Source organism: Anticarsia gemmatalis, chromosome 11 (genome assembly GCF_050436995.1).
Source record: "Anticarsia gemmatalis isolate Benzon Research Colony breed Stoneville strain chromosome 11, ilAntGemm2 primary, whole genome shotgun sequence".
NCBI lineage: Eukaryota > Metazoa > Arthropoda > Insecta > Lepidoptera > Erebidae > Anticarsia > Anticarsia gemmatalis.
In genome coordinates this window covers 11469415-11483638 of record NC_134755.1, presented here as the reverse complement: position 1 = coordinate 11483638, position 14224 = coordinate 11469415, and the positions used below count along the sequence as shown (strand labels likewise).

General features: G+C 35.5%; 2 protein-coding genes across 2 annotated transcripts; one reads left to right on the top strand and one right to left on the bottom strand.

The window, feature by feature from the left end:
* Positions 1–90: 90 nt before the first annotated feature.
* On the bottom strand, positions 91–11173 carry LOC142976788 (activin receptor type-2A-like). The gene is made up of 5 exons (XM_076120356.1): positions 10818–11173; positions 8665–9563; positions 7195–7562; positions 6041–6191; positions 91–5145 (listed from the first exon to the last, which is right to left on the bottom strand). The coding sequence occupies exons 1-5, from the start codon at positions 10870–10872 to the stop codon at positions 4966–4968; spliced, it is 1653 nt and encodes a 550-aa protein (XP_075976471.1). The 5' UTR covers positions 10873–11173; the 3' UTR covers positions 91–4965.
* A 280-nt stretch (positions 11174–11453) lies between these two features.
* LOC142976537 (DNA primase large subunit-like) lies at positions 11454–13171 on the top strand. The gene has a single exon (XM_076119961.1). It carries the CDS (start codon positions 11588–11590, stop codon positions 12845–12847), a length of 1260 nt encoding a protein of 419 aa, XP_075976076.1. The 5' UTR covers positions 11454–11587; the 3' UTR covers positions 12848–13171.
* The last annotated feature ends 1053 nt before the right edge of the window (positions 13172–14224 follow it).

The window sequence follows — 14224 nt, the reverse complement described above, 5'->3', positions numbered from 1 at the left end:
TAAGTAGATCCATTCATGTGTAGCAAACTATTTTTATGTACGAAACCTAGAGCCCGGCAGTACCACGTCCTGTTTGAAATGAAACAAATATTTGTCTAGAAAATATATTTTAATACATCAAATTTCAACAGACATTCACGTTGTTAATTTAAAATAAAAATAAATGATAAACATGGCCATTAAGACATTCGTTATTTCGACTACACACAAAGACGACTCATCGACGAACGTAATGTCTAATAGATCTATATGCTACTCAATCTAGAAACTTTCACTACTCTCCTTTTACAATAATTAGTATATTACACTATAGTTCTTTAGCCAACGAGTGGAAAATTACAAGCTTTTTTGATTTCCAACAAGAAATTTAAGATCTACTTACAATTTTGCACCCCTCAGCTGTAGAGTTGTGACCACACTAAGGGAAATTTACAATAGAATTAGGCCTCTCAAACATCCTTTAATATTCGTTCAAATATTTACTGGGAAAGTGTGTCCACAACCTAAAACTCTGACATTCAGACGAAAATATCCTATAACTAAACTTATCGATACAATATTTACATTTGGCAACATTACTTAGTCTATGTGTGTTGATATGCACACGGCATAGGTAAATCAAATTCATTATGATTTCCCATTATGATATTTCAATTATGTTCTAAAATCACAATTTATTTCAATGATATTTCATGGTTTATTCGCTGACGTTACGCGATAGATAATGCGATATTGGCAACACTATTGAATAGGTGTTGCCAACATTGCGGAACAAGTTACGTGAGCGAATAAAATCACAGTTATTCTTTTACAAATAAGGTGCTTCTTGCCTACATTTTTAGGAGAGGTTTTGATTGCATGTCTTAATAATAAAACAAGCTTTATATACATCCATACTCATAAGTAAAAGTCTGGCATATATCAAGGTTGTTCTATCGTAGACCTTTGCAAGTTGACAGCTCTCCCGTGATATGAGGCCTAGTGCAGTCAGCATAACTGGCCCGGTCTATGGCACAACATGTACTGTTCACTCACATTCGCAACGAGTGTCATGTTTCTATTAGAGCTTGATACATTTACAATATTTGATACAGAGATTCAATAGGCCATTTAAAAGTATAGCCATTATAATCAAAATTAAAAAAAGACAACTCTAGCACTAAACATTGCTCGTGTCGCGGGGGCTTTTACAATCATATAAACAACGGACACAAAGTACAAGCAGACCCTAAACAACCATTTATTTCGCACAAATATTTGTTCCATGTGGGAATCAAACCCACGACATCTCATATTATTGATGATAGACATGATACTATTGCCCAAAAGACTTTTATTTGTTAGGTCCAAGATTGTTGATTCAGTGATATAAAGTCCACGTTCATCCTCATGTAACATTATCCTTTCAAAAAAGGTTTAATTCGCCTCGTTTAAAGCCGGAGAGCGTCCAAGCACTAATAGAAACGAGACACAGACTGATTAGCGCTAAACAACAATTAATTAACTAAGCAAATGACACCGACTTACGCAAACATTTAATACTAATTTCATTGCTTTAATTTCTTTCATTAATTTAGCACTTGTTTTAAAACAAAATGGCCGATAAACTAAGTAAATAAAGCCAATAATTAATACAAATTAATACCAGTCTTACTAAATAAGGGGTCTTAAAGAAAAAAGGCAAGATTCGTTTGCTTAATTATTATATAGGCAGGTTTTTGTAGCGCTAATATAATGCAGTCTTCGGTCAACAATTACGATTGTACGTTGAACCGGGTTAAGCAGCACTTTCATTAATGATGGGTGACCGGTTACAAAAACCCAATTACAATGCTTGAGCTCGGTTGGAGCCCCATATGTGATTTTACCATCAGATCACCATGACATCAAAAATATGAAAAAAAATAACAAGATAACAAAATAGAACGTTTTTGATTGATTACTTAAGATCGCTCTATGAGATCTCGTTTATGGCATGAGATCTTATTTTCATATAAGTTGTATTAAATCAACGTTAAAGGAATTTTCATGGGTGCCAAGCATACATTATATTTATGGAAATACATACAATTCAATAAAATAACAATATTTATAAATATATATTTAACTACGCTCTATAACATATTATGCTATATTATGCTTCCATTTCACATAACACTAAATAATTGTTGATCGAAATGCAATGCATTATAATAAATATTTTATTAATATAAGCCAAAAATTTAGAGCTGCCCCATTATAAAAAAAATATCTAAAAATAAAAACAAAATGTTACTAAAATATAACACGAGTATTCATTTATAATAATCTAACATTCGACAATGAGAAACAGTCATACGAGGTGTTAAGGAATAAACGACTGATCTCTCTCAAGTATTGCACAATATTACGACACTTTTTAGAGTCGCCTTTTCAACATTATAGCGAGATCTTTTTAAACTCCTTAGTGACCGTATGACTGGTACCCGCTGTCGAATAAGCTGCAAGAATTCCAAGCTGCCTTAATTTTATTTGTTAGTACTACAGACCGAAAATAGCAACATTACTTATTACTCATTTCTACTAGTCGATAACTAGGTAGTTATCCCCATAATGGGAATTAAAATATGGCTCATTTTCATACATTTAACGATTATTTTTTTAAAGTGTAGTGTTTTATTCCAAGGAATAACGACCAAATTACCGACAAATGAAAATGAGCCATCAAAATCATCGAACAACGATCATTGAAACGAGCGAGAATGATTCGAAATTATACAAAAATAGTTCATCTTTAGTCAGCTATTATAAAAAAATGTCTTATTAAATATTTACAATGTATTACAATGAATAAATTCCTAATATAAGAATTCCTCGATAGGACACGTATTAGATTTTATGCGATTATTTGTTAGTCGTTTCACGGACACTCGTCTGCAGGTTTATTTATTGCGACACTATGTTTAGGACAGGCCACTGAGAGTAGCGGAGCGTTTAGCGGGAAACTAAGTCAGTACAGACTTAAGACTGTAAGTACTTAAGACGCTAAAGTAACAATTTTCTATTGGTAAGATAGCGTATCATTCCTCAAAATTGATTTTAAACTAAGCTACAAAAATCCCGTATTTTATTACATTAAATTTAAATACATACATCAGAAAAGTTCCAAATTAAAAAGTACAATATTAAATCGTCCAAATGATCATCGCAGTACAACGTATTGTTGTTAAATCGCTGTACGCTCAGCGGCCCTGCGTCGTGCGCCTCATAGTACAAGTGCCCGGAAGTGAAGATGGGTTAAGGAAAGGGAGCCGAGCCCGCAGCCCGCCGGTTACAATAACTACGACACTAGTTTATTATGTTTGTGAAGGATGTTTATGTCTGCACATATTTGCTCGCCAATCACTCCATTATCACGTGCTTTATAGGGTCCAAATTGATGGAAAAGTTTATATTTGTGTTGTACTTTTCCACACTGTTCGATTGCCAAACGCAACTAGTATGCTTTTGGAGCGTCTCTTATAAGTACACTCCCAGATAAATGTATTTATTTTATAATTTTTAGTTATTAGAAGGAAGAATCGTACTAAGTTTCTTTTTAATTCTATACTTAAAGGCGGAACTGGACTTTCGGGTATTAAATATATGGACATCTGTTGTATCTAAATATTTGAAACATTCAAATCCTGTATTGTGCCCATAGTATTACTGACAAAATTATATTCGATGTTTTCGTGTGCTATCAAATTGTGTTGTGCGCTTTAAATATAGATATTTATAGGAAAAGGGGTCTTATTAGACCCTGGCATGTATCTGTATACAGATCATTGTCAAATAAATTAAAAAAGTTACTTGTCTATAACTTCTTCTAGTCAACTCTATGGTCACTGATGACCCGTCCACATTTTTTTTTGCTTTTACCTCACGTACCTCATTTAAAAATAACAAATAACTTTAAATTACACTATGCAAATGTCCTGAACAGTCAAATTAATATAAATAAAGTCAAAATATAAATTAAAATAGTTGCTCAGTATAGTCTATAAAAGTATTATATTCAGATTGTATTTATATGCGAAAAATGGCCGCTTATCAAAGATCTTTAAGATATTTTAGAGTACAAAATAAGTGAACTGTAATAGAAAAACTGACGGAAACTTTTATTTATAATTCTAGTTATTACTACTTTCCTTAGATACCATAGCATAATAGATAAATTCATTAAAAGTTAAGTAATTTATCGCTAGGTCTAGGTAAGTATTCAACGCGTTAATGCGTACTTTTTACTCTCCCTAAAACATATAGGGGTTTCTATATTAAGTGATGATTACGAATCACTAGTCCTTTTACACCTTTGCTTAGAGCCGAGAATGTTATACAATTTAGGAGATTACAAGACTTTGTATCAATAAACTTTATTGTACTTTACCTTAAAACCGTGCACTCTTCATATCCGATTCAGTATTTTATTTACGTATTTCTAAAACATATTTACATTTCATGTTGGGATAACTGATTCACATTATGCTTTACATCTGAACAACCAGTAACAACAAACAAATTCCTTTATCTAACAACAGTTACTCTCTCGTGTCTACAAACTGAAAATATATTTTATTGTGTCAATTCACCGTCAAAGTCGATTATAATTTTAAACTCTTAAACACAACTATAGGTAAAAGTCTTTGCCAACAGAAGGAATTTGACGTCTTTTTCTTCATGGAATGCCTAAACGTGGCAGTTTAGAGCTCGTATTACGTTAGCCATCATTGTTTGAAGGCAGGATCGGCATAGCTGCAACTGTGACTATAGAACAATGATCGCGTAACATGTCATAGTACGAACTTAGGACACTTGACACTGGCGCGCGTGTTCGTTCGTTCGCTTACGTGTAGACATACCATTAGAGGCGGACGTATGGGAGGGTCCTGACCGTTCGGCTCAGAGCTCGATGAGCGGCAGGTCGTGCGGGTGGGTGGGGTGGGGTCAGCAGCGGCGCGGCTCGGCCAGCTCGTGGATGAGCAGCGGCGTGGTGTCGGGCGTGAGCGCGGCGGCGGCGCCGGGCGCCTGCGCCGACACGCGCTCCAGCACGCACGACGCCGACAGGCGCGCCTCCGCGTCGTGGTCCCAGCACTCCTCCATCGTGTCGCACAGCACCGTCAGACCCTGCACCCCAACACCTTGCATTATACACCTTCCAAACTTACTATCTACATAGACTAGCTTATATCAAAGCCATCTGGTCGAAGTCCTTTCCCGGAATAAACTTATCATCCTGCTTAATTTTACGTAAACCAAATCAGTTTAAGAAAAAAAAGGAAATATCATACTCATTGTCATAACTATGATATATTGATTCTACGGGAAAACTTTCATGGAATTTATATTTGGGTTGCTTGACGTTTTGGCATAGTCATTTTATAGTCACTGGTTGTTGTCAGTTGTCAGCTTATAAAAATAACATGTCATGTTAAGCGAAAAAAAAAGAGTTCCCAAGCTTATTTTGTGAGTCGAACATTGTTTTTTCCTTCTCCAAAGATCAGTTCGGGAAGTGGTGATGAATCTTAAGAGATTATTTTGACACGTGTAAGAATTGCGTCAATTTAAAGCGGATGCCACTTAGATGCCAGATGACGCATGATCAGTACGCCTCAGCCTACAAATATTAACTGTAACTATAGTACTGACCACAATATACAGAACGAAATAATATCAACATAATATTATAGAGCATTGAAGAGGCTTCCGGTCCTTCCAGATCTCTAAATTGCTTTAAAATCGAGTTAAAGAGAATAATAGTAAGGTAAAGCATATGTCAGCACATACAAAAAAAAGAATAAAACGACATAACATCAACCGGAAGAAATTAACATAATTCGGTGAAAAGTATGAAGAACAAAGTAACTTTATATATTTAGTGCCAAACAAAAAAGGGTCTTGACTGACAGACAGACAGAGAGACAGACAGACAGACAAACTAACTAATATAGAGATTCTGTAAAAGCTCCGTTTTCCTGTTTGAGGTCCCTACAGAAGTTAAAAACCTTAGTTGTATACTTACAGGATGATTCCTCCAGTGCGGTGGTATCTGCGGCCGTAGTTTCCGCTGCACCACAGCCTCCTGCATCTCTTCAAGGCTGGGGTGGGAGCCGACCTCCTCTTCTAACGGCAGCCGGTACTGGCCCGGCGGATCAGGGCATGCGTCTGTGCACCTGCGATTATATTTCAAGTTACAGTAATGTTGGGTAAGGTTTGAAATGACGCCGAGTTACGTTATTGCACAAAAAATAATGGCCGGTCTCATAATTTCAAGAATTTTAACACGTTTTTCATACAACATTCTAACAATGTACTAATTCCTAAATGTTACTGGCACTCCATAAAAGGACGTCAGTTTTTTAAGAGAATTAAAAAAAAAAAAAACAGATCTGTAAGTAACATCTACATTGTCGATGTCACATTTACGTATCTGTTTCTGGTAAAAATATTAACCCATATTATTATGGCCACGCCCGTATTGAGTAGTGGCACCAAACTTTGTTCTACAAGAGCAGTCAAATAACAAAATATGTAAAGAAATACATTCTCAAATAAGGTTAAAAACAAAAATAGCGTCAGCCTACATTTTGTTTGTGACGTATCAATAATTGATCGAGCTCAAAACTTGATTGGAGTGCTTCTAAACTTAGACCGTATCAATAACTCAATAGTGCATCACAAATATATCGGTAGAGCGAACTTTTTAACTTCAAAAAAACTTATTTATTTCTGATATATCACCCCATTTTAGCTAAGGACAATCACCCAAATATAAAACGTAAAAATACAATCAACTATTTTGCAAATCTGAAATTTAATACGTGTTTACTATGATTAGCACAAATTCATCAGTTTAAATAAATTCCACAATTTCGTTTATCAAACAGAATTCGATGTAAACAGATTTTATTACATACAACACTTCGATGTGTGTAAATAAAAAGAATTCCTAGTTTAGTGTATTTGTATAATGTTATCATCGGCACTAAATTTCAAGTTACTAACGACTGAGATTTAAAAGCCCCAAAGTCTTACCATTCCATCTAACAAATAAAAACGCATCTGACAATCTAAATAATCTATCAGTGGCTGGCAAAACAGACCGACCATCTCATTAAACAATACTTGTATTTTGCATAAAATATACAATCATGTAAATAGATAAAACCGACTTACCTTGAAGCTATTTCCCAGAGCACGAGCGCGCATGCGTACATATCTATCCTTAAGAATGCGTCTTTTGTAAAGTTGATCGCGCCGTCCAGGACTTCAGGAGCCATGTATCTTCGAGTGCCAACTTGGCCGTGAGCATCACCACATCCCCTCCCTGCCACGAACACCAGGGCAAGTCCAAAGTCAGCTATGCAAGCGCTTAAGTCAGCTTTCAGGAGTACGTTCTTTGATTTAAAGTCTCGGTGCGCGACGGCCGGTTTTCCACCACCTTCCTCATGCAGATGGGTTAATCCTCGAGCTACGCACGCTGCTATACGCCAAGCCTCTAACCAGGTTAGGGTGTGTCCTTTCAGGTAATCGCACAGAGAGCCCTGGAGAACAATTGCTATTAAAGATACTGCTTATTCGTTGATCTTAGCGGAAGATTTTTAGATACGTCATCATATTTGCATGATCGAGAATAATTTAAGTGCATGGATCATAATTGTTCGAATAATTTGACTAGCGTCTTGATCCGACAAACTTAATATTTGGTTCAGTAAAAGGCTTGAAGAAATCCTCCTCCCTCCCTCCTCCTTTACCGTTCCTTAGGAATCAAATACAGTTCTATGCCTACAATAGCGTGATGTAAGAAAGTACTGTGATGCATAACAATGAGTGTTACTAACACTATGCCTAAGTCATTAACTTTATTCTATACCTTTAAATGCGGAACGTGGGTAGGGTCTATAATATACCAAACTGTATGTATTTACATTATAGTCTTTCGATACAATCTTGAACCTAGCAGGCAATATTGAGCAGAAACTTTTGTTAGTACGTTATTTTCAATGTTCTGTAACTACATCTACATCCCTTGCGAAAAGAATGACCCACCTTTTATTCGCTGCTCTGCTATAGAAGGGCACTTGATAATCCAAGAAGCGTTTCTCTCCTACCATAGTAAAAATAGGATACAGCCTAAATATCGTATTGAAAATAGAACAGAAAGGGAATAATCCCTAAATAGCTTAACATTGTAATACACCTCGAGACTAAAAGGTTCTAATAATGTCCGCAACACCTACAATAGACTTCACCTAGTTTAACGAGACAGGAATATTTGATCACCCACTGAACTTGATCAAATTCTCACTTCGACCTATCGATCTTAATATGCACCGGATATTTTTATCTTACAAACGTGCCCTTACATAATACTTAACTCGATGCAAACGTTTTATTATGTTATAACACTTATGCCATTGTCGGGATAATGGATTTAAAAATAGATTGATTAAGCTTTTGAATGTATAATGGAGTGAAGGCTGGGACGCTGGCATTTCGGGTTTAAGGGTTACGGACTCTATAGGTCACACGACACAATTAACATTAATTAGCGAAATTGCTATTTCTCATGAAAGGTAAATTAGATGTCGGTACTGTCTCCTGAAAGTCAGGATCCTATATAAATGTACAAAGAAGAGCACTTACTTTCTCATGGTAAGCCGTCACCAGCCAGTATTCAGCTTGTAGATTATCGCCCTTCTTGTCAACGCCGATGTACTGCAGTATGTCCGGGTGGTCCATCCTCGCCAGCCTAAATATCTCCTGCTCAGCAACCCACGACTGCTTATCTTGCAAGGGAAAAACTTTAACGGCGACGTCTTTCTGGCCAAGTTTCGCTCGCCATACGGCACCGAATCTTCCACGAGCTCGAACCTCGCACAGCGTCACTTGTCCGACTAGACCAGCCACTTCGTTCTCCATACCGGCGCCGGCAGACGGAGGCCTTGATAGAGAAGCTTCTCCATTCGCCAGTTCGGCGAAAGATGTTCCTTTACGCTTCCTGTACAGCAGGTAGCAGCCGACAAGGATCGCGAATAGTAGGAATAGAGGCGTGAGGGTGTAAGCGATCACTGCTCTTGTATCATCGTCAGAGTTTGGCAGTACCGATGCTGGGACACGTTCTGGCGGCACCTCCGTCTGCGAGGACATACCAGCTTCTATACCAGGGAACGCCACATTGTGGTTGCACATATCTCCTTCACAGCAGCAGTGCATGAGTGGCAGCTTGGAATTATGCAGGCGGCAATTGGAAGCCCTGTCCACACACGACACAGTATCCACAAAGCATCCTTTAACCTTCGGATATCCTGTATTCGTGACATTGTCAAACTGCCACAATATAAAGCAGTGGTTGCTTTTATCCGGTTCACCGGGCATGCATTCTTCTTTTATAACAGTGGGGACACATGTCGAGTTTTTGGTTGTATCGCAAGTGGGTTGTGAGCCATTGAAGAACTCACAGTACCTGGTGGTGAGGCGGCCCTCCTTGGGGCGAGGGGGTAGGTTCTCATCTGACGGTGGTGCTGCTAGTGTCACTTGAGTACCTGAGGTCAAAATTATTAGATTAAGCAAGTTGTGTCTATTAAATCACTTGTTGTATTAATAAAAAAATATTAATGAAAGCATTAGTATTATATTTGGAGGTCATATCTGAAATATTTGTATGTAAATTATATGAACAATGAAGTATGAAGAGGTCTAGGTGGTGATGTCATTCTGCCTATCCCTATGGGGACTAGTTATTGAATAATTTGTAGGCTATTTTTATTGTATGAGTTTCATATTTTTTAATCTTTTAGCACAATAATTTATTTATTCCTTTTTTTTATCTTTACCAACTGAGTTAAAGTACCTAAGTGTTAACTTATTTTGCCATCCTTTCAATATTTTATTTCTTATGAATTCAACTTCTAAATACAATAAATACAGGAAAACTATTATTATTAATTTTACTAACAAGTATATTTATTCCCTCTGATTCATGATGAGTCTGATCTTATTCTAAGAAAATATTCATCTGGAGTATCATACTAGTTACAATGTTACATGCAAGTAAATATTGCAATAACTTTAATAATGACTATTTATAACCTTAATATATGGATACAAACATAAATACATAGATTGGAAAACATGTAACCCTCTTTTGCATGTTGACGACTTAAAAAAGTAATTGAACATCGAACCTTAGAAAAGTGATTTGTAAAATAATTATATTACCTAGATCTTGTTATTCTACATATATTTTAATATAGTTAGGTATAAAATTGTCTAAAAAAACTTCTAAACATTATCTATGCTATAAATTATTTGGAGAAAAAAATATTATCAGAGTATTCTAAACTGTATAATTAGCACTAATGCTCATTACAATCCTAAAATATTTAGATAACATAACCAAACAATAGTGAAAAGTTATGATAACACACTGGTTTTAAATTATATTCAATAATAAAACATTATATAGAATAATCTACATAACTATGTACCACTTTATCATAATACTTGACATTGTACTAATGCAATTAATTACAAAAGTAAGTTTCATATCAGCTTGCAGAATATTTCATTAGAAAAGTTTTATGTAAACTACAACTTTTTTACTCTATTGACATAATCAAAGACAATAATCTATCTTGTGATCTCTTTGTTGAAAAAACTAGCATTATTTGTCAACAATAAATGGTCCATGACCCCTTATTGACATCTAATCTGACTTTGATGATAGCACTCATAGTAAAATCTGAATGATATCCGCCTTTGTTGTGTTATTATAATAAATAAATCGTAATGCTCACCTAGCATAAGTAGCACGGCGAGGTACGCGATCTTTGGAGCCATCATCACAACCATGGCGCAGGCGGGACCAGTCCTCCCGACCCGACGCGACAATCCAATGTTATTTTTATACGCGGCCCCGACATCAAACGTCTAGTCTATTTAGGAAATTCCGACATAAGTACATGTCAGATAAACAACGCACATCCGAATACAGACAATCCAAACACATTCACAATAAACAACCACGCAAGGAACGTCGCAATGCGAGCGGCGATTAATTTAAATTAATACAATAATCTCAATTGCATTGATTTCAATTAGTATTTCCGAAAATAAAGAGCATCAAACGAATCGTAGAAGTCTGAGGCTTCACTTTTTTTTGACATTTGAAGTGATGTGAAACTTACATGGAAGTTGGGGCGAGTGATGTAATGATGTGTATTCAATACCTACCCTGTAAAAATGTAATTGTAGCAATATATTATTTAACCTGAACAAAGAGATTACATAAGAGATAACAAATATTAGGTTACTTTGCAACCTACGATTTATTATTGATTACTAATTATTCACATTTTTTACTTTGCAACTTTATTTTCTGTCACATTGACAAAGGACATAATTCTATGACAGTTGACAAACTTGTCAATGTCACCATCGGCTAGATGTAAATAAACCGAAACTTATTGAAATTTTGTGGTTTCGATGATTATTATTACAAGCATGATCATGTTATTGTGTAATAAATGGAGAAAACACGTGTTTAGCATCTGTCTTGTATGACAAAATGTCATTCTTTTATTTGACGCCGGTTAAAGGAGAATTACCCATACACTTGCTCGAAATCATTATCAATAATAGGCTTGAGCATTTAAAGACAGTATTTGGCGGAGCACCCGAAACCTATAATGAATATGTGATTGAAGGAAGTGTATACGATAATGTTGGACATTTTACATTATGTATTATGGTGATTTTATGTGTAAACAGAGAGTTCTCACAGTTCTTTATGAAGGCTGAACTAGAACAATTTAAGCGTAGATTAGCAGCCTTATCAGCATACGAGATGAGGTCCTTTTCCAAAAAACTTCTTAGGACTATAAAAAAATATGAAAATGTACCAACACATGTACAGTCTTTGGAAGTTTTATGTCAGCATTTGATGTTGAAGGAAGTTGCCCAGCATGTCTGCTCTACTTGTGTTAACAACTGTACTGTCCACAAGATCAGTGTGAATTTCAAGTCCTGTCTCCCTCTAGTGGCTAGAAGACAAGTAGAATTGAGGAATGGTATAGCAGAAATACCATGTAGTAGATGGAAACAATATCTAGTAATGTTGTTTAGTCAGAATCTTAAAAATAGATTAAATAACACCGGCTTTGAGACACTTAAAAGTGATCCACGAATAATGGGACTATTAGCTGAAATTAGAAACAATTATACATTGGTTGAGGATAAGACAAATGTTCTCAAAAGTAAAGATGTTGACAAAACATCTTTATACTTCCCTCCATGCATGTTGAACTTGCACCAAAGTTTAAGAAAGAAACACAGACTGTCTCATTCACAAAGGTTTTATTACAGTTTATTTTTAAAAGACATTGGAATGCCAGTCGAAGAAGCCATAGAGTTTTGGAGAGCAGAGTATAGATTACATCCTAATGGGAGTCACAGTTGTTGTCACACCTGGGAAAAAGATGAGAAGAAATTCTTGTATGGTATCAGACATATGTATGGTTTAGAAGGATGTAGGAAAAACTACACATCTGTAAACTGCCAAAGAATACAGAGTACTGACAATGCATGTTCAGAAGGAGGATGTCCATTCAAATCTTTTGACAGCTCCAAAATGGCGCCACTTTTACAAGGCTGTACAGAACCAGTCATGTCAAAAATAAATGAATTAAAAAGTAAAAATATGTATACAAGTGCATGCATGATGTACATGCAAAGTTGTCATGTAGAGTCAACTGGTTGTGATAATTCTAGCTTTAATTTTACTCCTGTTAAATATTATATGACTGCATCTAAAAATATTGTAAATTAACATTTTAACTGCCTTACAAATAAATGAATAACTCTTTGTTGTGTACATAGCTTTAAAAAAGTTTGCAACTCTCTGTGAGCGAAAGACAGAAATAACATTTTATGTGAGGCATTAAAATGTAGATACATATAATGATATGTTAATATATTATGTACTTTGTTTCTGCCTCTATCTGCCAAACTTGTCCTTAAGGCACAAATTATGTATTTATCTAGATTTTCTTTATTGTGTATTAGATGAATAAAGAACTATTTGTTAGTGGTCCTAAATTTGAAATTAATGAGATTGACATGGTAGTAGTTTTAAAATAGGTAGGTACTTATTTAAAATAAATTATGGAATTTATAATTGGCTTTCTATTTTCCTTCCTACCTACTGAAATTTTATCAACGGTAAAAAAATACGCTACGACAGTACTGCACATATTTATGTACCTACTTTTCGTAGCTTTATTTAAAGAAAAGGCCCTTGCAAACTTAACCCAAACAACTCAAACTCAATCAGGTATATTTTATTTCACTCGAAAGATCAGAATTCGAAATCTAGTTTGACGATGTCATCGACCATCAAATCGGGTGAGCTCACCTGCTCCATCAATTATTTCAATTAATCACTCTATCCAGTAGTACCCTCGTAACCCAGTGCAGTCAGCTGACAGAAATATAACAGCAAGGACGAGGTCAGACGGCTGGATGACGTAGACTTGCTACGATACTACGACTTCAGCTTCGGTGCAATCATATAGTTTCCTACATCAATTATTTAGAATCGACACTACGGACATTCATATGAAGAATGATTTCAGGAAGGTGAAGAAAAAAAATCAAGTCTTATCGTTTTTATTTATTTAAAAATGTCTTGAATGAAGACGTACGTACGTAGCGTAAAGCATGTCGTCAAGATGTTCCCTCGATTGACATATTAATAATAAATATAATTATATCCATGCTCAGAAAACCATGTTTGTAAGTCATTATCAAAACTTATTATGGATCATATTGTTCTGCGTACTACGTGCTACTACGTTCCGACGTAGGTACTAATGTAGGCGTTCATCCTTACGAGTAAATATTTATTTAAAAGTATTTGTTTGTATTGAAAGTGTGTGCAAACGATTTTGCAACGGATGTCACGCAATTTTTCGATTAATCCAATGACACTGGCTTTATCACCGTTTTTTTAATTGATAGCCATTTGTTTTACATCAGAATGTAATTCATTATTTCCATTTACTTTTACTCACACAAAATAGAGAAAGCTATTTTTGATACTGCATATTTGCGGGGAGTTTATAAGTATCGTAGTTAATTATAATTTAACTTGGGTTGAATGCAACAGGCAAAAGAAACGGACATTCTACAAAGAGTTCGGAAGCAT